Source organism: Heterocephalus glaber, unplaced genomic scaffold (assembly GCF_053883595.1).
Source record: "Heterocephalus glaber isolate CG9 unplaced genomic scaffold, H.glaber_assembly_v1.0 deba00001504, whole genome shotgun sequence".
NCBI classification, from domain to species: Eukaryota; Metazoa; Chordata; class Mammalia; order Rodentia; family Bathyergidae; genus Heterocephalus; species Heterocephalus glaber.
In genome coordinates this window covers 68763690-68790753 of record NW_028258324.1, presented here as the reverse complement: position 1 = coordinate 68790753, position 27064 = coordinate 68763690, and the positions used below count along the sequence as shown (strand labels likewise).

At 46.4% G+C, this 27064-nt stretch overlaps 1 protein-coding gene across 7 annotated transcripts in view; it reads right to left on the bottom strand.

Moving 5' to 3' along the window:
- The window catches only part of Dgkg (diacylglycerol kinase gamma), a 187498-nt gene that overhangs the window by 16465 nt on the left and 143969 nt on the right, over positions 1-27064 (bottom strand). For 6 of the 7 annotated variants that reach the window (XR_204739.4, XR_015441042.1, XM_013072229.3 and 3 more), the window contains one exon: positions 20073-20250. Coding sequence is in view for 5 of the 7 variants with exons in the window: in XM_013072229.3 (XP_012927683.1) it covers positions 20073-20250 (178 nt within the window). In the remaining 2 variants the exon portion in view is untranslated. Of the gene's footprint in view, positions 1-4; positions 11709-20072; positions 20251-27064 lie in introns of those variants that run through there. The other variant, XM_021255947.2, reaches the window with a different exon arrangement.

Here is a 27064-nt window from a genome sequence, read left to right as displayed (position 1 = left end):
GCAGAGTGAGACAGAAAAGCAGTGCACACACATCTCACTGTTCCTTAGACTGGTTCTGGCCAGAGGGTTTGGTCCCTAGATGGCCAACTCAGGTCTATCAGCATCCCTTCATCTCCCACCAAACACTGGGGAGTACGGCATCTCCCCAAGGTCAATAAATGTACCTTTTCACAAGAACAGTTCTAGTGGAAAAAAGTTTTGATTCAGAATGTTAATATGAATGCAGTGACTAGGTTGACATATCACAAAGCCTCTTCAAATGAAGAGTAATGTAAATAATGAATCAGCTATTTCTGAAATAATTTCCACCCATTCCACCAAAGGTGAAAGATACAGGTTTGGGACTAGGATAGTGAGGAATGTTGACGAGGGCCATTACCCACTCTTCTCTCAGTGTCTGAACAAATCTTGGCCTCACTGATGACGACTGATGGCTAACTGACCTCATGTTTGGCCTGTGGTAAGCCACAGGTAAGCCAAACTCCCGGGACATCTTTGGGAAAATCAGTGGCCTCTTCCAGGACACCAGGTACCTAATCCAAGCCAAGGAAAATACTTTTTCACTTACACCAGATTATTGAGCCCACAGTAGAAAAGGAGGTGGAGGAAACTGGAGTCTCAGGCTCAGAGTCACCCAGGATCGGTGTTCTCCTGAGGTGGTAGTTGCTCTGATTCAGAACCTGGAAGCGGCCCGTTTTGTTACAATTCCGGAGGCTTGGAATTTCTCTCCGAAATTCTCTTATGAAAGCAATGGCAGGATTACAATGCAACTTTTATGACTTTCGAACAGAAGTAAAATTTTGAAAGCAGCATTTAGAAGTTTCCATTCTGTTGCCTCCCAGGGCAAGAGTGCCTTTCTCACCGGTTGCGACTAGTAATAATGTGTTATTAGTATCCACAAACTAGGAAACCGTGTCCCTGTTGATGCTTTTGTTTATTTAACAGATAGCTTCTGTCCTCTTAAAGTGTCCCCCAGTATAGGATAGCAGTGTTTGTTCAGATTGGTAAGGAGATAGTTGAGTTTGCCTTCATTCTTTTGTTTAAGAGACTAACCGTGATTTTAAAAACATTCTCTTGATGGATGTATTTCTAATGAAGACAGTTAAATAAAACATTGGGCTGACCACACTGTGTCAACAGCCCACATCTTAAACTCCTGATGATCACTGATGCACACAGCTGCCAACAGACACACAAACTGCATTCGTCTGTATGTGACAGGCACAGGGCTTTTCTCTTCTACATCCATCGACACTCTATTTTCCTACTAGAGTAGTCCTTTCTTCACATCCCTGAAAAGCTACTGTCTCTTTAGGCTCTCCATCTCTTTTAGACTTGGGACAAGAAGCCATAAAAGGGTAATATTTGTCTAGAAGAATGCTCCAGGCTCTCCAAAGGAGTTTGGAGCTAATAAACAATGTCTAAACCACTAGTCACTTAATTAGTTCCCTTCTTACCAAAGGGTTGAATAACCATTGGATAATCTTAGGTTACTGCGCTAGTCTAATAGTGTTTGTGAAAACAACACGGGCTATGGGTATGAAAGAAGTGGGGGAAGGAAGAGAAGAAAGGGAGGAGGAGGAAGGGGGGATGGGGAGGAGGGAAATAAATAGAGTGCCTTTAGGGGTGAGGAGGGTGGGGAAGTTATGCTGGGTAGGAGAAGAAGGAGAAAACAGAGGCAGAAGTTTTTAGAAGTTTTCTCTAGTGGCAGAGACAGCTGTCTTATAAAATGTTGCTCTTTGTACCAGCCTTCGGGATCTGACAGTGCTGCCATGGTTCAGTGTTTTCCCTGCTTGAAACATTCCCAGGTAACAAAATGTTCTGAGAAGCAGGGGACTTAATAGACTCAAGTGTTTCAGCTTTACAATGTCTTGGTCTTTTTAACAAATTTTCCTGTTGAATGGCTTTAACTCTGAAGTTGTTATCACTTCCCACACATTACCTTGCTTCCTGGCTCTAGGAGAGAAGTAATGAAGGCTGATCTCATCACTGTGAGTGGGTGAGAGGGGGCAGGGGCTTGCATAGATGTGGAAATGAGGAGATCACTGGAGGGGAAGGGGCTAGGATCTTGCTACATGGTTTTCCCTTCTGCCTTTGCATTTGCACTCTGGCTTCTCCTAGGCAGAAAGAGGCAAGGATGACTCCTGCCTCTTACTGAGGCAAGACTTGAGTGCTCTTCTTCTCCACCACTGCCTGGCCGGAGGTTTTATTCTTCTTACAATGCCTATGATAGAAAAACCTATTTAACTTTGTTTTCCGAACTTACTAGACAATAAAAATCTTGTTTGGGGTGGTACCTATAAACAGTTTATGGTATTAATTTTCTTTGGGATACACTTTTGGAATTCTGGCATTGCTTAATCTCCTTTACTTCCTCTATCACAGAGATACTTAGGGGAACATTAAATCTGGTGTTAAAATGAAAGAGAACAGAATGCAAGTCTGTGCACAAGCACACATAACAATTAATGTTTAGAACACAGAATCCAGGATCGGGACATCTGGTATACCAGGTGTCTGTTTTACCGTAGGCACCAGTGATTCTGAGCGTGATTTTGGCAATTCATGTCATCTCCATATTGTCTTTACACTCTTCAGTCCATCTAAGATGGAATGTCTATGCACCTTAGTAAAACAGTAATTCATTCAGTCATTCACTCAACAGCCACTGAGTAACAACCAATTGCCAGACGCTGTTAAGAGCTGGAGACACAAAACGTTCTATTCCCGAAGGCCTCTTGGACAAGAAAGAAACAAAATTAGTCACAGAAAATGCCATCACAGAGCTGTGTGATCAAGGAAGGCTGAGTGGCTGATTCTGACCAGGCAAGGTACAGAAGGGAGAGGTCACAGATATTTAAGGAAGGTGCTGAAGGATGAAGGCTGAAGTAGTTTGCTGGGTTGAGAAGATGAGGGAGGAAGGAGGAGATTCCAGGCACGGGGTGGACAGGCACAGGATGGAGACAAAATTAACTTAGCGATAGCCTACTTGGCAATTCCATTGGAAAATACTAAATTTTTTTCCCTAAGGAGAATTACTTTCAGGGACTTTTTTGGACCAGATCTGGAGGAAGAGCTCTCTGGCCAGGCACAAGCTTGTCAGCCACAGATTTGAGCCTTTCAGCACCTCTCTTATTACTTGGTGACAAAGCCTTGTGTAGTGTTTGGTACAGCAAGCACTCCATATATACTCTCCAGGAAAGGAGGAAGGGAACATGGAAGAGGGACAATATAGAAGCAGCAGAGAACAGCAGGGGCAATAATACCAGTTCCAATCTGGCCCACTTGTTTGATCCTCTAGTATGCAGTTTTATGAATGCAAATCTGATCATGTCATCTCCATACTAAAAATCCTCAGTGGCACCAAACATAACATCAAGTACTGGGCAAGAGAAGTACTGGGCAACACGCATTCCTTCACACTGATGATATAAACCAGGGGAAAATTTTTTTGGAATTTGGCCAGTTGGAATGAATTTAAAATTCTCATACTGTTTTATCCATTACTTTCTTTCTTGGACATGATCATGAGAAATAAAGGACAGAACCTAAATTCATACAAATATATATATATTGGTTATCATATAAATGATAAAACAAGTACTCTCTTCTCCCCTATTCCCACCTGTATGGAAACAGTTCAATAAATGATGTGGTATCCAAATGACAATTTTTTGCTGCCATTAAATAAAGTTTCAATAACATTAAATATATCTAAGTTTAATGTTAAGTGTGAAAGCAGGATATGCACTTACTTATAGAGCATGCTCTCAACTAGGCAAGAATATGCATAGAAGAAAAGGACAGATCTCAGCAAAATTTTAACAGTGGTGCATCCTGGGTAATTAAAAATTTGTTGTTGTTGTTGTTGTTGTTTTTTTTGGTACCGGGGATTGAACTCAGGACCTTGCGCTTGGGAGGCAGGCAGCGGAACCACTGAACTAAATCCCCGGCCCCTGGGTAAATTAAAGGTAATTGTTATTTTCTTCTTTATGCTTTTTGAGGTATTTCCTACTTTCTTCAAGTACACATGAATGTTACAACTTTTTTTATTTTTTTTTTGGTACCGGGGATCAAACTCGGGCCCTTGTGCTTGCAAGGCAGGTGCCAGAACCACCGAGCTAAATCCCCGGCCCTGAATGTTATAACTTAAGTCACTTAAAAAACATATCAGCTGCTCTTTGTGGCAAAAGGTCAAACGTCATCGACACAGAGTCTGGCTGAAGGACTGGATGAAAAGAGAAGTCTCGCAAGTGACTTGAGAAGTTTTACAACAGATGTTCTTTGGCCATGGGAGAGAGGAGGTTGGGAAGAGGTGCTATGAGCAGTGCTAGTTGAGGATCAATTCCTTCAGTAATGGGCAGCTGAAGTGGACGCTGGTATTGAGGAGAGTAAAGGAGGAATGAGGCTGGGTCAGTGGTTCCTACATTTGCTGTGTGTTAGGGTTACCTGAGGAATGTGAAAAGCAATGCTGCCCAGGTTGTACCCAATACCAGTTTAAATAAGAATATGTGGGCATGTGAGCTAGACATCAATAACTGTTTTTAAAGATTGCTGTGACTCCAAAATTCAGCACAGTTTGTTTGTTTTTTGGTACCAGGGATCGAACTTGGGACCTTCCCCTTGAGAGGTAGGCGGTGAAACCACTGAGCTAAATCCCTGGACCTAATTCAGTACAGTTTGGGAACCACTGGACTGGGTTCTCAGCCCCACTGGCAGGTGGTTCTGAGTGTGGCCTTGGACCAGCAGACTCAGCGTGGCCCGGGGACTTGTTAGAAATACAAATTCTTGGGTCCCAGCCCAGATCTACTGGATCAGATATTCTGAGGGTTGAGCCCAGCAGTCTGTGTCCTAACAAGCCCTCTAAAAGGTTCTAAGACACATTCAACTTTGACAACTTGAGCCCGAGGCACTCTAATTGACCAAAATGTAGGCAGGAGTTGGAATGAAGAGCAATGTATGTTACTTCTTGACTGCTTTGATCTAGAGCTTCCTCAGTTGAAAATTAGGAATAATAGCATTGATCTTGAAGTGTATCATGAGATTTAAATGACAGAGCCTTGTGAAAGTGCCTGGCACAGAGTAGGCACTGAAAATATGTCTTCTCAGGCTGGGGATTTAGCTCAGTGGTTTCGCCATTTGCTGCGCAAGCGCAAGGACCCAAGTTCGATCCCCAGTACCGAAAAAAAAAAAAAGATAGTGTGTCTTCTTCACCTTCATCCCTACAACTCCTGACCATCTGCCTATCCACGTGTTAAGGGCTGTGTACAAGAGTCCATCCCTAACATTGGACTTCCAAACATTTCCCTACATTTCCAGTGTTCCTGACGGCTTTTCACCTCCACACAGAGGCTGGCCATCCAGGTGAGCTCTGGATTAAATCCGCATCCTGCTCTGTCTGATTTTTGCTCTTTTCATCTCTTCCCTAACTCAGTTCCCTCTTCTACTTCTTTCATCTCAAAGCCCCATTTTGGTTTTAATTCCTTCATCCTGGGCATGTTGGGAGGAGGGACCAGAACTCAACACTGACCGGTAAAGTCTGGCAGAACACTCTTATCTAAAGGACACGTCCAGTCTGTCCCTTCAGACCCTTTGGTGCTGTGGAAGCCAGCAGGACAATGTCCCAGTCCAAGATCAAGGTGCCAGGAGGTTGGCTTCCTTTGAGGCCTCTCCATGGCTTGCAGATGGCTGTTCTCTTGCTGCCTCTTCTCACGGATGTCCTCTGTGCGCATGCACCTTTGGGTCTCTATTTGTCCACGTTTCATCCTCTTACAAGGACAACAGTCAGGTTAGATTGGGGCCCACCTCACTTTTGCTCAGTCCTCTCTTTAAAGGGCCTGTCTACAAAACACAGTCACACCCTCAGGTACAGGGAGTTAAGGCTTCTACATATGAAGCTGGGGAGGGGGGTGACCTAATTCAGTGCACACGAGGGATAACGATAAAATCTGCTTCCCTGGGATATTTTAAGAACAAAAGAGATAAAGAATATGAAGGCATTCTATAAACAGCCACGTCCCTTAGAGTTGTGCTACGAGAGGCTGACAGGTGCTGGGGTACCTGGGAAAGGAAGGACAGAGATTGGCCTGCTCTGCAGTGGGGCCAGGTCAGTCCCTGCAGTCCAGACAGGTGCGTGGTAGCTGGCAGGCCTCCTGTAGACTTGGCTGCCAAGGCTGCAGCTGGCGTGGCCTTGGGCTCCTTTCCTCCCTCCAAATTTCCATGGAGACATGCCACGTGCCCTTGGCGGCTCAGGAGCCTGAAGCCCAGCAAAGCCTGACACTGATCAGCCCATCTAAGCTCCCTATGGGGACGGTGGCACAGATTAAACACTGCTCCTGGCTCAAGAGCTTCAAGGCTCAGCTTGGAAGCATGGCAGCCTGAGAAAGCCTGGGAGTAGGGAGATGGAGTGAACCCCAAAGACTGTTTCCTGATCTTCTGCAGAGGAGGGGCTCTGAGGCTCCCTGGACACAAAGGAGCAAGGAAAACAGGAAGGCTCTCAAGGGCCAAACTGCATCCCCACCCTCGTGTTCCCTCCTGGCCCTTGAAGCACCAGGCCCACAGGTATCCGGATCATAACTAACTGGAAAAATAGTCTATGACTCATGCTTTCCCTAGAGATCCTGGCCTAGCCAGGAGGAGAGAGGCAGAAGTCCCCTTGCAGCAAACCGAACAGGCAGGAGGGCTCCTTCCTTGGCATTCTGGAAGCCAGCACAGCAGTGTACCCTGCAACAGGTAGCAGAGCAAAGAGCAGTGCTCGGGACAGACTTGGCTCTGAATCTGATCGCCCACTCTCACTTCTTATTGTGGAGAAGGCACTGACTTCTCTGGAAATGTAGAGGTAACAACTTACTGCCAGGGCTGTTGTATGTTTAGAAGAGATGCCACACAGTGCCCTGTACCTGTCCTGATCTGACTGGAGCAGCACACAGAGGCCCTCAGGAAACAGCTGCTGTCACTGTGATTTTATGTTTCCTGGTAATTAATGGAACTCAGGGAAGGTAATGGAGGAGGAGGAAGAAGAGGAGGCGGAGAGGATGAGGGAGGAAAGCTATGGGTAGAACAAGAAGGGGGAAAAGGGAGCCCTGAAGAGGAGAAAAGCAGAGCTATAGAGACACTGTGATGCTGAGATTTTAGGAAGACTACCCCTTCTGGCAAGTTGAGGCATCCCTATTTCTATTTCTTGTACTCTAAAGAGGGAGGAAACCTTCGGTTAGAAAATGAGTTCCTTTCCTTTCTGTGCAGCTTTCTGTGTGTGTGTGTGCGTGTGTGTGCAGAGACCCACAATAATAACAATAAATCCAAGTTGTCTTCTTTTGTTTGCGGGGCTCTGGAGACCTTTAAGGCATGGATTTGACAGCCCTGGTCCTGCTGGGTGCCACGCCTTCATCACGCTGGCTCAAAGGTTTCTTCTGCTCTCAGGGGCTGGTAGAGCACCACAAAGGAGACAGAGGGCTTCGAGTGGCCTTTGACTCTGCATAACCTCCGTGGATCCAGACCCCTTAGGAAGGAGAAGTGGCCCAGAGCTACTGTGTTCTGTGGTGAGGCTGCTGGGCCTATGGGAAGGGAATGGCTGGAAGCTGGGTCTCTGTTCTGGCTGTCCAGGCCTGTGACCTTGTGCAAATCACTGCACCTCTCAGGGCCCCAGTTTCCCTGCTTTGAAGTAGAGGCGCTTTATCCTTAAGGATACTCGCTCTCTTCCTAGTTTTCTGACCCAGTCAGGAGCAGGCCATAATAGTCGTTGCCTTGCTTGTAGTGCACTGAAGACAGAAGGTTCAGTGTAGCCTTGCTCCGGTCAGGAGAAAGCCCATGGCCACAATGGTCCTTGTTGTTGGCTCCTGAAATCATGGCCTGCATTGTGTGACATTATCTACTGGGGACAGGTCGGGGTGATGAAGGTGGCCAGGTGCTTCAGAAGGGGAGGGACGGCAGCAGGCAGGGCCATGTGGTGGGGAATTTCTTAGGAAGAGAAGATCCGGAAATGGCTCTGCAGTGAGGGACTGTTTCCGTCATCTCTAGGAGAAGCCAAAGGCCTGGTAAGGCCTGGAATGGCAGGTGGGCAGTGGAGCTACAGGACTTGGCCCGATTCCAGTGAGGACATTGCTGGCCACAAACTCTAGGCCAGGCCTAGAGCTTCAGAGGTCTCCTTTGTTTTTAACCCTGTGGCAACTCTGTTGGAGACTACTATGCAGATCAACACAAAAACATACAAGCTACTGTTCCAACATAAAATAAAGTAAGAAATCTTTAAATCTCAATGAGGTTAAGAAGCTTGCTTTCTATCACACAGCTGGCATGTGCAAAAACTAGAATTCAAAGCAAGGTCTGTAGAACTCTAAGAAACGAACTCAGATTGAAGGACTCATGGGGGAGACAAAATTCCTTGGGGTGACAGCGCCTTCTGAAGGCAGGGAGGTGAGCTTGGAGTGAGGCGAGCTTCTCCTCCTCTCAGGGAAGACTTCCAGGCAGCATGACCTGACTAGGTAGAAAGCCCAGGTCTTTAGCTTGAAGGTAAAGTACTAGCTGGTGTGTTATATGGAATCACTTTACCATTGAGCTCAAGGAGCTTCGATTCCAAATACAGCATCTGGAATAAAGTGCATCCATTACTGGTGAGACTTGCAGTTCAATTCCAACCTGACCCTCAGACATGACTTATATAAAGCACAACACAGAGATCTACAGTGACCAAATTGATCACAGCTCAAAGGGATGCATATAGCACCTTCCCACACACCCACTCACCCCAGAAAGACAAAGTTAGAGGAGATTCAGGGCAGGGAGAGACTTTTTCTGGTTGTTGGGTCAGGACTGGCCAGAAATGGAGAGGTAGGGGAGGGAGGGTACTGTGGTGTGTGTGTGTGTGTGTGTGGGTGGGTGGGTGTGTGTGTGTGTAGACAAAATCCTAGGTTTAGAATCCTATGACTTGGAGGGCCAGGGATTTAGCTCAGTGGTTTCGCTGCCTGCTGTGTAAGTACAAGGACCCGAGTTCGATCCCCGGTACCAAAGAAAAAAAGTTTCAAAAAGTCTTCTTAGTTTATGTGTTTAGAATCCTACGACTTGGATTCTAGTCCCACATCCAGCAATTAATGTGGCCCTGGACAGGTCAGTTAACCTCCTTGGGACCTCTATATTTTGATCTCTAGAGTTTCTCAGGGGTTGCTATGGTTTAAATGTTTGTTTCCTCCAAAACTCAAGTTGAGATTTCATTGTCAGCGAAACAGTATTAAGAGGGGCATGGAGTGGGGCTAATGCAAGGTGTTTAGGTGTTCGTGAGGCTTCCATCCTCATGAGTGGATTAATTTTATATATATATAAAACTGGTTTTAAAAGGGTGGGGGAGATTGACTGCTTTTCTCCCTTGTGTGCTCTCTCTTGCCACAAGTACCCTTCACCCCACTCTGACGCAGCAGGAAGGCCCTCACAGATGGGGCCTTTCAGTCTTGGACTTCCCAGCCTCCTAAATGATGAGAAATGTATTCCTTTTCTTTATAAACTTCCTAATCTGTGGTATTCTGCGATGACAGCAGAAAATGGACTAAGGCAGGGGCGCTAAGGGGAACTGAAATGAGATGATTAATGTAAAATGTTTTAAGCATCTAGTGTGAGAGTCAAGTGGATGCTTCAAAGTGTCGGATGAATCGGCCTGAGAATGGGAAGAGATATGTGTTGGCAGTGTGCGGGAGGAGGACGGGTGGGGGTCGCTGCGGAAGGCATCCATTCTGCCAAAGGAGGCCTCTGGCGGTAGGGGCTGGGCTGGGTGTGCAGGCAGCAGGAGAAGGCTGAACTGTGCTTGGAAAAAGCAGGGGGGTCCTGGCTGGTTTGTGGGGCAGGAGGAATCACCCATGAGGCAGTGTCCTCTTTGACTGTTCCTCACTTACTCACTTAGCTTCTGTCCGTTCTCCTTGGGCCTCTGATTCCCAAACGAAGACCTTAGAGTTATAAACCTACTTTCTGCATTAGCTTCTTCACTGGCCTCCTTGGTGCCAGGTGCTTTCCCCTTTCTTCTATCCGAAACCGTCCATGACTCTCGGATCCTATTGCCTGGCTTGTAAAACTCTCTCTTCTTCATAGTCAAAGAATCATGCACAAACTCCATGACATATGACTCAAGGGTGTCTATCTTTCCAGTCTCCCCTTTTGCTATTTCTGTGTGCTCAGGCCCCAGCCCATGTTCTCCTTCTCTCATTCACTGTCTTTTCCAATTCTTTCCAGCTCCAAGTGCTAGTACTCTCTCGCTCTCTCTCTCTCTCTCTCTCTCTCTCTCTCTCTCTCGTTCATTCATTGAGCCATCAAATATTTATTGATTGCCTACGTGGTCTATGACATAGTGCAGGGCAGCCAGGATCAAGTTCTGAAGGAGAGACCCTCTTTTCCCTGCCTGCCACGGTCTTAAAGAACTCCCTGGCTCCGTTACTCCACGACATTTGCCTATTGTGACAGTATCAGCCTGATTGTCCCTAACATGTCTTTCTCATCTGTCGAAAAGTAGACTGTGAACCACTTGAGGGCTGGACCTTCAAGTATCTTCTTGTTTCCTCCTCCACAGTACCTGGAACACCTTCAGAACCTACAGGTAGGTGTGAATCCAGGCTCCATCACATGTTCCTGTGTGATCTCAGCCTCATGTCTTTATTTTATTTTTTGGTACCAGGGATTGAACTCAGGACTGTGCTTGCCAGGCAGGCACTATGCTGCTGAGCTAAATTCCCAGCCCTCAGCCCCATCTCTTCAACCCACCAAGCTTCTGGGACCTCAAACATAAAATGGGTTAAATAATTAAATATGCAAGGCTTGTCCCATAAATAGTCAATAAGTAACAGCCTAATATATATTTATCAGCTAAGATTAAACACTGCTATGGATTGAATGTCTGTACCCCTCCCCCCCATTCATATGTTGAAGCTCTAATCCCAATTTGGAGGTGGGTCTGTGGGAGGTAATTAGGTCAGGAGGATGGAGCTCTTGTGAAAGGAATTAGTGCCCTTCTAAGAAGAGATAGGAGAGAAATGATCTTTCCATGTGAGAATACAATGGAAGTGTCCATCCTCAAACCAGGGATTGGGCTTTCACCAGGAATCAGCTGGTTCCTTGATCCTGGACTTCTTCATCTCCATAACTGTGAAAAATAAATTTCTGTTGTTTAAGCCACTCAGTCTACGGTATTCTCTTATAGCAGCCCAAACTGGCTAAGACAGACACTTCTTGCACAAAATAGAAATGAAACAAGAACACCAATGTTCAGGGTGTGCAGAGCATAAGGTGAGCTTGGTGTTTTGTTGTGGTCTCAGGAGGTGCACAGCGTTACATGACCCGAGAGCTGCTACAGGGGAACAGGAACAGGTTTGGGAACGGAGATGGGGCAAGCAGAAGAGGGAAAAACTGAGGTGTCTGGTTCTGCCAAGGAACCTAGTTTAGATCTTTCTTCTGTGTGTGAAGAGTGAAAGATTCCTTTGCTTCGTGGTACTATTTTGAGCAGCAGACCTCCGGAGGCAGGAACTAAGTTGAGTTCGATTCCAGCTTGAACTTGTGTGAGCAAGTTTCCCTCTGCAGATGGTGAGCAGCCTCCGGAGGCAGATTTTCACCTTGGCTAGCCCCTACCAGGTCTTGTAGAGAGGGCGGGGAAGAGGACACTGCTGGAGTTGAGTCCTCTTCTTTAAAAGTCAGTTGAGGAAGAAGGACCAGTTGCTTTCTTTCAATTTGCAGTGATTCTGTGTTGAGTTAGGGATAACCAGAGAGGGGAAGGCGGGCTTGGGGTTAGGGTGGGTATTCTGGTACAAAAAGACTTCCATCTTTCCAGTACTAAGACTTGGGCTCTAGTCCCAGATCCACCATGTAGTGTGACCTGGGATAGTTTCATTAACTGCCTTGGGCCTCATTTTTGAATATATAAATTTCTTCTGGGCATTCTTAGCAGGTGCAGCCTAGGCCACTGACCAGGCGCTTCTCACCTGTCAGCATATATATGAACATGAGTGAGTCTTGTGGAAATGCAGACTCTGCTCCTGGTGTGGGCCGTGACAGTGCATTTCTGATATGCACCCAAGCATTGCCCATGTTCCTGGTTCATGCGCCATGAGAGGTTCTAACAAGGGGCTGATTGATCAACTATGGCCATAGGGCCTAATCCAGCCTGCTATTTGTTTTTTCATCAGTAAAGCTTTATTGGGACATAGCCTTGTCTATTCATTTACGTGTTTTCCCGGGCTGCTTTCATGCTATGTAAACAGAATTGAGTAGTTGCATCAGAGATTGTACAGCACACAGAGAACCCAATTACTTTAACAGTTATGGCCCCTTCAGGAAAAATATTTTCTAGCTCCTATACCAGAGAACCAAAAAAGTCTGCATTTCAGGCTGAGGTTGGTCAAGAGAAAGCCACTTCACTTTTTTCTGGTTCTCTTTCCTTATCAGAGAACAAAATGATTTCTAAAGTTCCAAGAGGCTTATGACTCTAGTATTTTAATACTACATAGAAAACATCACAGTTTCTATAGAAACAGGCATCTGAGAACCATGTCATGTGGACTTCATTTGGAAGCTGCAAAGAAATACCTAAACTATGAGGTTGAGTGTGGTAGCCAGACACCCATAAGCCCAGCGCTGAGGGCTGAGGCAGGAGGATCGCTGCAAGTTCACAAGGAGCCTGGACTACATGAGTTCAGGACCAGCCTAAACTACAGAGTGAGATTCTCTCTGTGTCTCTGTCTCTGTGTCTCTGTCTCTGTGTCTGTCTCTCTGTCTTTCAAACACACACACACGCACGCACGCACGCATGCACACACACACACACTTGCCTTAACCGTACCAGATGTGATGCGGGGTCTGTGGAAACAGATCACAGGCACTGCCTGATACCGAGTGAGCTGGGAACAGAAAGCAGCTCAAGAGAAGGGGAGAGAGGGGTTGGAGGCAGGTCTCCTGAGCTCCCCAATACAGGCTGATGCTGGCTCCGAGGCCCTGGGACATCGCATGCCAGCAACACTCACAAATTCCACTTTGCTCAGAGACTAACTGAGAAATAATCTCCCAACTCATGGCTCTGGGTGCTCCTGGCTCTGGGTGCTTTTGGTCCAACCATACTCCTAGGCGCCCTTGGAAAGGTCTCAGAGACTGTGCCCTGCACAGGGATACGGAAGAGACTCTAGCATCTGGGACTTCCTGGGGGCCCTGCAGTCTGGCAAGAGTGGCTCCACGCTAAAAAGAGATTATAGGAGAGTTCCTCCAGGGAGCTGTGGGGGGAAACGCCTGACTCTGAGTGTCCAGCTTGAGCAGCAGGTGAGGCACAGGCAGGGGACAGGCGGCCATGGGGGAGGCAGTGTGGGCGGGTGTGGAGCCTGGTGCGTGTTAATTCCAGTGTGGCTGCTTGAAGGACTGAATGACAAAGCTGTAAGATTTTTTGTTAATGAAAAGCAAAGCAAAATCTCTCTGTAGGCCTGCAAACATCAAACAGGAAGGGCATGGATGTTGTCATGGTTACTTCCTAGCGCTGAGGGGAGTCCCAGTGCACACCCCTAGTACTCCTGAAATTATTTAGGGAGCACTTGCTTTGTTCTATCTCAGCCCACAGGAGAAACTTGAACCAGAGACTTCTGTTCAATGCATAATTTCAAAGAACATTTAAATTTGTTTCCAACCCCAAAGAGTAGCAGTTGACTACTGTTTACTCGGACCACCGGATCTCCACTGAATTGGAAACTCAGGAGCAACCCTGCATAGCTCCTGAACCCACCAGGCCACATTCTCTTCTGGTTTTATAAAGTGAGATGACAGCCACAAGAAGCAATGGACCCTGTGCTCACAATTAGTTTGGGTACCTCAGCTGAGCACTAGTTTTTGTTTTTTTTTTTACCTGAGAGTATGAATCTGAGAGATGGGTGGTTGGTATCCCCTCCCGTGCTTTAGGATTCAAGTCCTAGTTCACACAGTTAGTGAAATCTACATAGGCAAAGTGCATAGATGACTGGACCACACATGCTTGCAAAGGAGCAGAGTCGACTAATTTGCCAACAGGAGGGATTCCCCTCCCCAGGAAGAGCCTCCACATCTGGGAGGGCAGATCTGGCCACTCCATGCATTTGCCTGCAGAGAGGCCATGTTGGTTGGTTTGAGTGCCAGGCTAGTGAGCCCCAGTCGGACCTGGGCAGCCACGTGCCTCTTCTTTTGCACAGTTAGCACAGCTCCCATTTAGATGCCTATCTGTGGGATTGCTTTTTTTTTTTTTCGTACCGGGGATCTAACTTGGGTCTTTCCGCTTGTGGGGCAGGCAGTGGAACCACTGAGCTAAATCCCCAGCCCTGTGTGGGATTGCTTATTAAGGCCAGGCTCCCCCACTCCACAGTGGCTACAAGGGAGCCAGGGTGGTGGTGGCATTGAGGCCTGGGCCCCCTGAACTCTTATTCAGTGGTGAGTATCTTGCTCCACCATGGGCCCTCACCTGCAAGTCCTCTAAGTCAGGGGTCCCTAAACTCCAGGCCCCAGACTGGTACTGGTCTGTGACCTGTTAGGAGCCAGGTTGCACAGTGGGAGGTGGCAGAGGTGGCAGTTGGCAGAGACGCTTCATCTGTATTCATAGCCCCTTCTCATTGCCTGAGCTCCACTTCCTGTCAGATCAGCGGTGGCATTAGATTCTCACAGGACTTCAAAGCCTACTGCGAACTGCGAATGTGAAGAGATCTAGGTTGTAGGCTTCTTCGAATCAACCAGAAACCATTCTCTTTCATAAAACCAGTGCCCCATGCCAAAAACGTGGGAGACTGCTGCTCTCTGCTCTGTCTGAATTCCTTATTTGAAGATGGCCAACACACCTTACTTATCAAATGGGTTTTTATGTTTATTTATTTATTTTTGGTAATGGGGATCAAACTCAGGACCTTGCATTTGTGAGGCAGGTACAGTACCACTGAGCTAAATCCCTGGCCCTCAAATGGGTTTTTTTTTTGGTACCGGGGATCGAACTTGGGTTCTTGTGCTTGCAAGGCAGGCAGCGGAACCACTGAGCTAAATCCCTGGCCCTCAAATGGGTTTTTAATAGCTAAATTCTCAGTCTCACAAATACATACAACTCTTGACTTTTTTTTTCAAGATTTTTTCACTTTTTACCTGTTCCTGTTCCACTCCAGAATCTGCTGCCCATTCTGCTAGAAGACAAGGGTCCCCCCCGCCCCAAGCAAACAGTGCTGTAGAACATTGTGAGGCAGCCAGGGTGAGGTCTTTGAAAGGGACACAAATATAAACAGCATATGCTCCTTATTTTCCAGGGCCAGGCAAAGGAGAGATATAAGGAGACTACACACGCCCATGACACACCAACAACTCATAGCCAGTGTGCTGGTGAGATAGAAGGCAAAATTCAGTGCTCTAGGAATTCAGAGGGTAGCCTTGTTTCTGAGGGAACACCAAAGACTTCAGAGGAGATGACCATTGGGTAGGCCTTGCAGGAAGAACTGAATTTCAAAAAGTAGATGTGCAGTCCTTCTTCAGACTGGGTCTAAATGCTTCCTATGTTGTGACAAACTGGTTGTACATGAAATACATTAGCCTCTGCAATAACTTTTTTAGTTGGATGCTAGCCATTTTGGGATAGGCTAGGAACCATGGGCGTGAGTCTTGCTTCTGATGCTTTCCTGTACATAAATTGTATAAGTCCTTCTCAGCCTCTGAACCTTTGTTCCCCCTCTGTTGTGAAATAGGGATATGATCTTAGCTAGGCATAATGCTGGTCATGAATTTTTGGTTAGGATTACATTAAGTTAATATATGTAAAATGATTTGCAAGTTGCAATGAAATATAAAAACAAGATTATTTCTCACTATCCTTATTGTTGGTACAAAAACTAAAAGTAACCAATGTCATGTGTTTATCATTTATCTAGCAACCTTTTTTTGAGTAACTACAGGGGTCAGCCACTGGGAATGCAAAGATGAGTTACTCTCAGCTTCCATCATTGGAGTCTGAAAAGTCTAGGAAAGCTGACAATGGCTACGATTGATGGTAAAAGTTTATCATGTTAGGACGAAGGCTGGGCTAGAGTTTGCTGGAGCTCTGCTCTTTCGCAGTGGAAATGCAGGTAGATGGTAATGCTGATGACAAGAGCTTCAAAGCCAGAAATCAGCCAGGTGTAGTGGTGCATGCCTGTAATCCCAACACTCTGGGAAGCTGAAGTAAGAGGATCACAAATTCGAGCCCAGCCTGGGCAACTTAAGGATTTAGCAAGATGCTGTCTCAAAATAAGAAGTGAAAAAGGGCTGCAGATGGAGCTTTGTGTTCAGTCTCCAGTGGTACCAAACCAAACCAAACCAACCAAACTCAGAATTCAACAGACATGTGCCAGCATATATTAGGACTGAAGGTTTTTTTTTTTTTTTAATAAGTTTGAGCTTATCCTGTGGTTCAGGCAATTTTATGCCCATTCACTTTCAAATCAAGCTGGGTATTATAATGCTCATTTTATAGATGAGGAAGTGGAGACTCAGGGATGTAGGGAATTTTCCAAGGTTTACAAAGCTAAAAACCTTCATGGTTTATATTTTATGCCCAAGCTTAAAACCTTGTTATCTACCTGCAAGCCTAGAGCTTTTTCCTGTGCTCTGTTGCTTATTCATTAGGCAGTGTTTTTATAGAACTCATTCATGCTAATGTTGAGGGCCTTCTTACTTGGATTGCTTTTTCCAGGAGAAAGAATGATCTATGATGAACAATATGACAGTAAACTCTTCTACCGTCATTTCCTCTTGCACTTCAATGATAAAACCCTTTCTCTTCCACTACCTTCTCCTGACTCTGCCCTCTCTTCCAGTCCCAATGAAACCGCCAAGGACTAAAGAATCCCCCCAAATAAAGAGCCTGCACACACTCACCACCAGCCTCTAAGTCTTAGGACAAAACACACAAGAAAGAAGGAAAAATGTGTGTACAACTCTGTACACAAAGGAGTTAATGTAGACAAAATATATCCATACTTTCACTTTGTGGAACTGTAAGTAATCTCAAAATATGATTTCCCGGCTTGCTTGTTTTATGGATAAGGAAAATCGAGACCCAGGAAAGTGAAGAGACACGCCCAAGGTCACATACTAGTGAGAGGCCCAGTCTGGACTGGAATCCAGATCTCTCTCCCAGGCCAACAATGCTTTTCCAATAAATAAGTTACCTCTTAAGCTTTGCCCATGAACAGCTCAACTTATACGAGATCACGGTCCTTTTACGAAGCTAGCTCAAGGCTGCTGTCTCTCTGCAAAGCCCAGAAGCCAGGCCCTCCTCTTTGGCCTCGGCTTTGAGCAGCTCATGTCCTCAGCTAAAGAAAAGGAAGTGGCTTCAGTTTTAGCTCTGAAAGCAGATTCTGGGGCTGGGAAAGGGGGATTTGGGGAAGAAAGTTCCTGTACATGATGGTCAACAGTAATCAGCAGATGCTTTACTTTGGCGTGAAGAAGAGGAAGACAGAAAATCAGACATTTAGGGGAAGATGAAGGTTGATCTTGAGTTTTAACACGACCTCTGCTAGCAAGAGCTTCCCCAAGCCCTGTGGTGGGGGGAGGGGAGGATCCTGCTCCACTCATTCCCTTCTCAGTTCTGATAGAGCTGGATGCCAGGGTGGGGGCTGATGCAGGAGCACCAGGGTGGGAAAATCTGGAGGAACTTTATACAACCTCAGCACTCCCCCACCCTCTGCTAGCACTCATAACTCCCCCTGCCAAGGGAGGAAGGAGGAACACATTATTCAGTTTAATAATTTATACAAATTGAAAAGCTTACTGTACAAAATAAAGGGGCCCTAGAAGGACAACAGAGAAATAAAAATTCCTACTTCCTCTCTTAAAGGATGGAGGTGTGGGCATGGTATTACTTAATGATCTCACCCAGGTATAAAACAACTTGATGGTCTAAAACATGGGTACAAAGCAAGCGAATCACTTTGATGGTGACCCAAGTTTTGTCTCTTTACTGGTGGAATCACTCGAACTTCAGCAATTATAGCCTGGGACATCCAACAACATAGACCCAGATCCACGAAATACTAGGAAGAGCCTGTGGGCATTTATTTGTCTGTATCAGTGGCTCTCAAACGCAGCAGCCCATCAGAATCATGTAGTGAACTCACCACAAATTGAAATTTCTAGGAAGCAACCAAGAGTTTCCTTAGATAGATCAGATGGGGTCTGGGACGCTTCCTTTTCAAGAAGCAGGCCTGATTTCAGAATCAGTGATCCAGTTCAATCCCATTCATCCAGCTATCAAAGCTTTTACATGAGATGCTGGTTTTATAGCAAAGAAAACTGAAGTGCCAAAACAACAACAAACAAACAAACAACAACAACAACAACAACAACAAAATAAACCAGGTTGGTAGCAACACTTAGATGAGAACCCAGTGCCCTGGCTGCCTGTATAGGGTCTTGGATAATGGTGTTACACACACTTTTGTCCTCCAGCTCCCCACTGGGCCATTGAGAACCCATGAAGATCAAACAATCCGCAGAGGAATCAGCTCCCAGCTTTGACTGAGTCCCCACTTGAGTCACTGTGGAAGGGGCTAAGCGGCTGCAGTGAAGGTGGTTTTCAGGACACTCTCAGAAAGCTGTCTTCTGTGTTCTGTGGGGGTACAAGCGGAGGGACCAGCTGATGGCCTCTAAGGCACACTGCTCTGTCTTTCCAGACTGAAAGGACAATGGCTTCATGGAAGCAGCCTGCTGTGTACAGGAACCAGGGTGGCAGGGGCAGGGTGAAAGGGACTGTCACAAAAGATGAGGTCTGGCTAGCACATTCGTGCACGCCTGCCAATCCCACCACTCTGGGAGCCTGAAGCAGGAGGATCCCAAATTTGAGCCCAGTCTGCACAACCTAGTGACATAATGAGAGTCTGTCTCAAAATGAACAACAACAACAACAACAACAACAACAACAAAGGGCTGAGGATGTAGCTTAGTTCAAGGTCCTGAGTTCAATCCCTAGTACTAGAAAAAAATAAAGGTCTGGGAGACAGGGGGAGGCCAAGCCTCATGGACTCCAGGTCACACTAAGACCCTTGGCTTTTACTCTGAGCCACCGAGGGATTTTCAGCAGAGGAGTGGCACAACCTGACATATTTTCACAGGGGTCCCTGATGCAATGGTGAGAACAGACTCTACTTAGCAGGTGTGGAAGCGGGGAATACCCAGAAGATCAGCGGTAATCTCTGCCAGAGGATGGAAGACGGCATCTTAGATCAAGGTGGCAGGAAAGCAGGTGGATATTTTTAAAAAGTAGAGTTAACAGATTTTCTCACTGACTGGATGTGAGATGTTAGATAAAAAGAGGAGCTGCGGATGGTGCCAATGCTTTGGTTTGGGTACCAGGAGGGTCCAGGTTGCCACCAACTCGAGAGGACAAGGCGTGGGGGAGGGACAGCAGGCGTTCAGTTGTGGACATGCAGAGCTTGCGGTGTCTGTGAGGTACGGCACAGAGATTCTGCACAACCTGCTGGGGACAGGGGCACAAGGCTCAGGAGGATGCAGATAGGTTTGGAGGCAGCATGGGCACACGTGGTATTTAAAGTCTCATGAGTGGATGAGGTCATCAAGGGGGCAAGCACAGAGAAGAGAAAATGGGGTCAAGGACCCTGTGTGGGGACCCTCTGACATCAAGAGGACAGAAAGGAAAGAGATTCAAAAGTGACCAGTGAGGCAGGAGGGTAGCGAGACGAACCCAAGAAGACAAAGCATTCCCAGGAAGGAGTGCCAACTGGGTCCAGTGCCACTGCAGGTGCAGTGAGGTGGAAGCTGAGAAAAGACTACTAGATGCAGACACTGGGGACACTGGTAAGTGTGACAGTAGCAGCGTTTGACATAGCTGACCTTATGGGGTCTCACAGTTCGACTATCGACTGCCTTTACTCCCTTTCTGTGACTCTTGACTTCTCAGTTAGCGTGTACATTATCAACAGCAGGGGTGATAAGGCACTGCAGCATCTTCAGAGCACCAGATCCCTGCCGGGCTAGTGGGCCTCACTGAGCCCACTGAGGTCCTGATGTGGTTTGCCAGCTCTCCCCTAACCCTAACCCTAACCCTAGAGCAACTAGCCTCATGCCTGGCTTACCTTGGACGCAGAATTTCAGTTCCTTCGGGTCAGTGATGCTCTTCCTGCTTTCCCGGATCACAGCCCTGTTCTTCTTGGTTTCTCCCCAGAGATTGGTACCTCCGTACATGCTGGGAATGTTGAGAATGGCAATGCCTTCGAGGAAGATGTTGCTCAGGTCTACCTCAACTCCATCACACTGGGAACACAGAGCAAAGGCCATCTGTTAGTGTCCCCAGTGGATTGTAACCCAAGGTGGAGAGAGAGAGAGAGAGAGAGGGATATTGGGGCTCTTTTCAAGGATGTGACAGGTCCTCAGCCACCACTCTGTCATTGTCAGAAACTTCTTGGGCAAAGTTGCTCAAGCTCAGTGCTTCAGTCATTGTAGTCAGATGGGGAGATCTAGGCCTGGAGAGCTCTGGGGAAGACAACACAAGACTTCCATAGGTCTAGAAATGTTCTAGGGATGGACGCCAAGTCAATCGCTAAGCTTTTCTCCACTTCAAGGTCATCATCATCAGTTCTGTCCCTTCCCAACCAATGTGAAGATTTACAGTGACACTGAATGCAGAACCCAACACATAGTAGATTCTCAACAAGTGACAGAAAAATGTCATTGACTTCCCTCTATTTCACTCCTGTGAGAAGTACAAGATTTAAGACTTGGAAAGCTTTCAGAATTTGCCTGTCTCCCGTATCTGTATTGTAAGTGCAAATCTGGCATATGTGCTTGTTGAGGTAGCAGAGTTTCTTTCCCAACTTCTACCACCTCCACCCCCACCAGGTACAGAAGGCCAGAGGGCTTCAGTCTGCATGACTCACCTAACTCTAAAATGGCTCACTTTGACATAAAGCTTACCAACACAGCAAGAAACGTATTAACTCCCATCTTCCCCAGTCAGGATTGTAAGTCACGTACTTCATTTACAGAAGAACAAACTGGACCCAGAAAGATGAGTTGTGTTACCCAAGATGACACAGATGATAAATAACCGAGCAGGATTTCAAACTTGAGGAATTTGACTACAATGTCCATGTGGTTTATCTTGCGTATTGTGAGAAAGGAAAAATCAAAAGCATACAGTAAAAATCTACTGTCCATGAGGGCTCCCTATTGCTGTGGTTGGACTACTTCTGCCAAAACGCATGATGCGAGCTGGTTCTCATTGTAACAGTATGAAGAGGTAGGGTTGTTGGAAGGCTATCAGGGTTACGTGTGGTCATGTGTGTGGGAGGACATGCTGGCCTTAGCAGCTTTATAGGAAGAGGTAGAGAGAGGTGGTACATGTCTGTAATCCCAGCTAAGAGCATGAGGCAGGAGGACTGCACATTTGAAGCCAGCTCGAGCAACTTACAGAGAGACCTGGAGCTTGCGGTCTCAAAATAAAAAGCAAAAGAGTGGGGATATAGCTCAGTAGTAGAGGGCTTCCCTGGCATGGGGGAGGCCCGGGTTCAATCTACAGTATTAGGGGGAAAAAAAAAGGATGAGAGACCCACATGTTGCTTCAGACTCTGCAGAACGTCCCCACTAGCAAGAAGGACCTCACCAGATGCAGCTCCACACTGGACCTTCAGAACTGTGAGAGGAAGGAACCTTCTTCATTCTTTTAAAATTACCCAGTCGGCATTATTCAGTAGTAGCAACAGAAAATGGACTAAAATTCCTACAAACTCACCTTCTAGAGGCTTCATCAGAGGAGAGTTGGAAAGGTAGGGCTTGTTACCCCTCATATTGCCTCATCTCCTGATTTCTTTGAAGTTCTTGATTGATGCTATCTCGTCATCTCCCTAACTGGTTTCCCCACTGCAGGACAAGCTGCTCTCCTAACTGGGAGCTTATTTTTCCATTGAGAAGTTTGGAGAATTTGAAAGATCTCTTTAGGTAGCTCTATATTCTCTCTTCTTGCTTCTACCCATTGGCCCTCTTCCCTTCCTGAAGGCAGAATGACCCTCTTTTCTCCTCCAGGGAACCAGCGCACCAGACACAGGATGACAGTGGCAGTCACCACTGGGCCTGTATACCAAGCACTGCCGCCTGACACATTAGCTTTTCTGAACACCTCATTGATTATCTTTGTGACATTTCTACCGGTCACTATGACCACACTCTCTTTACGTTTGGGGAAACAGAGGCACAAAGGAGGCTAACTTGCTCAGTGTCACACAACTGACACACAGAAGCACACGGATTTGACAGCAAGCAGTCAGACCTGTCTTAACTACGCCTTTATTTCTCCCCCCTCTTACACCACAGTCTGGCTGTGCAGCCTCCGGGTTGAGAACGGTCAGCTCTCCTAACCGTCCCCTGAGGACCTGGTTTTCAGACCCCCCACCCCCGGGCTGTCCTGATCTGCACACACTCCAGTTTGTCACCCACCAATGACAGCAACACCAGAGACAGGATCTGACAGGACAGGTGGCAATGACACCAGCACTTCCTGGGCTGAAATTCTATGACACTGTCATGCCCCAGAAATGAGATAATGTGCAAAGCCCATGGAAGAGCTCAACACATGCCATCTGTTACCATTATCCTTACTGTTAAATATAAAAGGTGCACCAGCCTGCTCAGCCAGCTCTTCCCTAGCCTGAACTTGTGAAGGTTTAAAAAAAAAAATTAGGCCTAGGGCTTTACATTAATATCAATTAATTTAATCTGGCTTTCAATCTAAGTCTCCTCCAGCTCAGTGAGATCTTCATTCTGTGACCCCTGGTCATAGCATGCCTATTGTTTGGAGATGAAGTCACTAATACCTGTATAGAAAGGGCAGAACCAAGGACCAGTACCTCTCCTCAGGCATTGTAGCACAGCATCCATGGTACAGGAACAGCCCGCAGGTGTGGCGGTTTACTGGGGGTGCATCTTCAGGAGTGTACTGTTGCCAGCCCACCTTTCATTACAAGGTGGAATCATGGAACTTAGGAGATGAGCAAGACCTCAGAGAATATGCCTTATTGCTGTAGTTTAGATGGAAAATGTTCCCCCCAAATCTCATGTTTTCAGAGGTGGGGCTTTTGGAAGTTGATTGGATCATGACGGGAGGGCACGAACCTTATTAATGGCGCAATCCATTGATGAGTTCATAACTGAATGAGCTATTGGGGATGGGGTTGTTGCAAGCAGGTCACTGGTGGCATGCCTTTGGGAGGTCTATCTATTCTCCAGTCCTTTCCCTTCTGTCTGCTTCCTGGAAGCAGAGATGAGCAGCTTTCTTTTTTTTTTTGGTACTGGGGATCAAACTCAGAACCTTGCGTTTGGCAGGCAGGTGGCAGAACCATTGAGCCAAATCCCCGGCCCGAAATGAGCAGCTTTCATCTGCCTCACCCTTCCACCAGGATGTTTCTGCCCAGAGCCAGCCAACCGTGGACTGAATCCTCTGAAGCCAAAATAAACCTTTTCTCCTTTATGTGGTATATTTCATCCCAGCAACAGAAAGGTGACTAACCTACCTCTCTTTCATAAATGAGGCCTCGTGACATTAAAAAATTTCTGTGATGATTCAATTTATTAACCATGGACCTATATTAAAATCTAGGTCTCTAGACCTCTATTTCATGTTCTTTTTACTAAAACATGACATTGTGTGGAGATCAAATAGCATTCTTCTACAATCTCCATCAAGAAAGGAATAAGAGAACCCATATTAAGTCACTAGTATCTGTGTGTAAATCAAGCGTTCTTGAATCTACCCAGGGACTGAAGTATATCAATACGTGGTTTCCAGACCATATCCTTTTCCTATTTTTTGAAAACTGGAATGATATTTTTCCATTTGCTTCTCATTCGATGGAAGTGGCCCTCTTCCCTGAGTTTGTCAGTGTGGTCCTTAACTGACATCTAGAGTTTTATCCAGCAACTTGACTTCAAGTGCCTGTAAGTTCTCTCTTGATCTGCCTTGGGCATGGTAGCTAACCTTAAGGCCGGGAGATCAACTGAACATCAACTTCAAACAGACCCCAGGCTCCTGCCACCTTTATTTGCCCCAGGTACAGGAAGAATCCAATGAGACTGGGTGTCTTTCAGAAAGCAGAGTGAGAATGAATGGCCGCCCTCCCAGGGAAAGGTTAACAGTTTACCAAGTTAATAGCTAGCACTTCAAGCTGGTTATGGCCAGAGAGGAAGTGGACAGGGTGCATTTAAAACTGCAGTAGGGAAGAAGGAAACCTTGGTGGGTTACTATTGGCCAAGGACTGTTTCGAGTATATACTTAAAAAAAACCTGGCACAGAGTCAAGGTATAATAATACTAATATCTAAAATCGATGTGCCACTTTCGATACAGTATAGAGTAGTAGTGAGAGATTTCAATTATTCAAACAACAGCTGGAAGTTTAATGTTGCTCTAAGTCTAGCAGCAGCATAAAGAATCACAGCCCGCGCGCGGCGGGTTAAGGGCTCTCTCCGAGCCAGCGGTGGCAGGTAACTAGGGACCAGGCTAGCAGGTGAAAGCGCGTCTTGGATCCCCACGATCCCACAATTCTGGGCAGAACCTGGACTTGCCAGAGACCCAGGGCAAGGGCACTGACCACCCCACCTTGGGTCTTTCTGTGCCCCTCCTGCTGCCCGGGGTCGGACCAGGCCTGCAGGTAGACCTCAGGAACCTACTTCTGAAAGTCCTCAGAGAGAATTCACAATTTCTGTGACGACCTGTTTCAGTTTTTGTCAACTAGGAAACTCTCCTTTCTTCTAACCCCGACTCACCATGCCACGGATCAGGCGGATGTCCTTGGTTTGGGAGGCACCTTGTGGTGTTTCACAGCCACATAGGGCAGCTCTGCTCTGACCTCCTGCAGGGCACCCCCCTGGAGGGGAACCCGGACCTCAAGGGCTGTGGGGACTTCCGTCATCTTTCAGCTAGACAATTCTCTCTCTTTTTTATTTTTTTTCCTTACCAGGGATCGAACTCGGGTCCTTCCACTTGGGAAGGAGGCGGTGGAACCACTGAGCTAAATCCCCAGCCCTAGACGTTTCTCTTTATCCTAATTTATCCCTCTCGTCTTCGATGACTCCTAGGTCTTTCTTTTAGAATCTTTTTATTATGGCTCTTTCCAAACATATAGGAAAGAAGAGAGAATAATAAATCCCCACTTAACCCTCAAGCCCAGCCTGAGCAATTAGCAACGCACGGCTAATCACGTTCACATTGAACTATTTTACAGCAAACCCCTGATTTTCTATCATTTTATACACAAATACTTGTGTATCTTTAAATGCAAGGCTTAGATGAAAAGAATTACCTCAATATTATCACTTTTAAAGAATCACAATAGTTCCTTAATATCAATACATATCCAGTAATTATTCAATTTTCTTCGATAGTCTCATTTGAGAAAAAAAAATAGCTGGTATGTCTGAAAGGTCTACACACTGCATTTAGTTGATGTAGCTTTTGGGCTTCTTATGATTTGTAAATCCCAGATTTTTTTCTTTGTCTAATTTATTTAAAGAAATGGGCCATTTGTCTGGAAAAGCAAGGTTTCTACAAACTTTGTATGGGGGCCGGGGATTTAGTTCAGTGGTTCCGCCACCTGCCTTGCAAGAGCATGGTCCCGAGTTCGATCCCCAGTAACAACAACAAAAAAATTCCAACAAACGTTGTATGTACAAATCACTTCTGGGTTTGGGACTTTGCATTTCTAACACTCACCCTGCTTGGAGGAGTAGGGCTGTGGGATTCCTGACATTCTGGATTTTGCCGACTACATCTCTGCGGTGTCTTTTAAACATATTCCCAGTCTATTCCCTATATTTTCACTAAATTAATCCCTTTAGATCTAGAGGTTTGATCAGATTTATGATTGGCTTTTGGCATGAATACTTCATTACTGGGGCTATGTACTTCCTGTTACATCTCATTAAGAGGCATATAATTTGGTTCTGCTCCCCTGCCCCCTTTTGTGGTGTTCAGATCTATCCCTGGGTTCAGGTGCCGGCAGCCTAAACCTCCCATTGTATTTCTTTATTTTTGTTTTGTTTTGTTTTGTTTTTGGTACTGGGGATGGAACTCAGAGCCTTGTGCTTGCAAGGCAGGTGGTAGAACCACTGAACTACATCCCCAGCCCTCGCACTGTATTTCTTAATCAGCCAGTGATGATCCTTGCCTAGACGCAGTACCATGGTCCTCTAAAGACAGGATGCCCTAGTACACTTCTTCCAAATCTTTACAGATGCCACTGTTGCCATGAATTCTTCCCTGTCCATTCTCCAAAAGGGATCTTTCTTCCTCTCCTCTCTGCATCTGAACTCTTATGGAGTCAAAGGCCTGAAGGGTCACCCAGTCCAAGGACCTCCTTTTATAGACGACGCTAAAGAGGGGAAGGAGATGTCCCAATGTTACATGGTCAATGAGAGCCAGCGGATCTGGACTTACACCTATGGTCACTGGGACTGACAACCAGGAAGTCGTGAGTGCCTCCACGAACAGAGATTCCAAGCCCTGGATGGGAGCTGAAGCACAGAATGGTAAACCCAGATGGAACACTGGGGATCACTCTTAATTACCAAAATGAGAAGGATGAGGCTCAAAGTTGGCAAGTGGCCTGCCCAGATCACACAGCTATTTCAAGGAAGAGCTAGGACTCAACCAGGGACACTCGAGTCTTTGGGGGTGGTGACAGTAATGGAATAGAGTCAGAGGAGCCGTGTGGTTTGGTGGCAGGCAGGACTGGAGAGGAAAGTTGAGATCGAAAGGGGTTACACGATTGAGGATAAGGTTTTCTGTATGTTTGAGTGAGGGAAGATACTCCATTAAGACTTGTGGGATGAATGAATGTACAGCAGGAAGAGGAAATTGGGGATGGCTAAGATGGAAGTAGATGGAATGGAAGAGAAGATGTTGAAGGAAGTGAGGGGAATTGGCCTGGGGACAATCCTGGGGTCCTGTCCTTTCCCAGCGAGTGAGAGAACTGGATGAAGGGGGAAAAAGGGAAATTCTGGGCTGCATCTAGAGAAACCAACAGATCAGACACCATGGGGAAGGGACCCCATCCTGACCTAGTTGACCAAGGTACTGA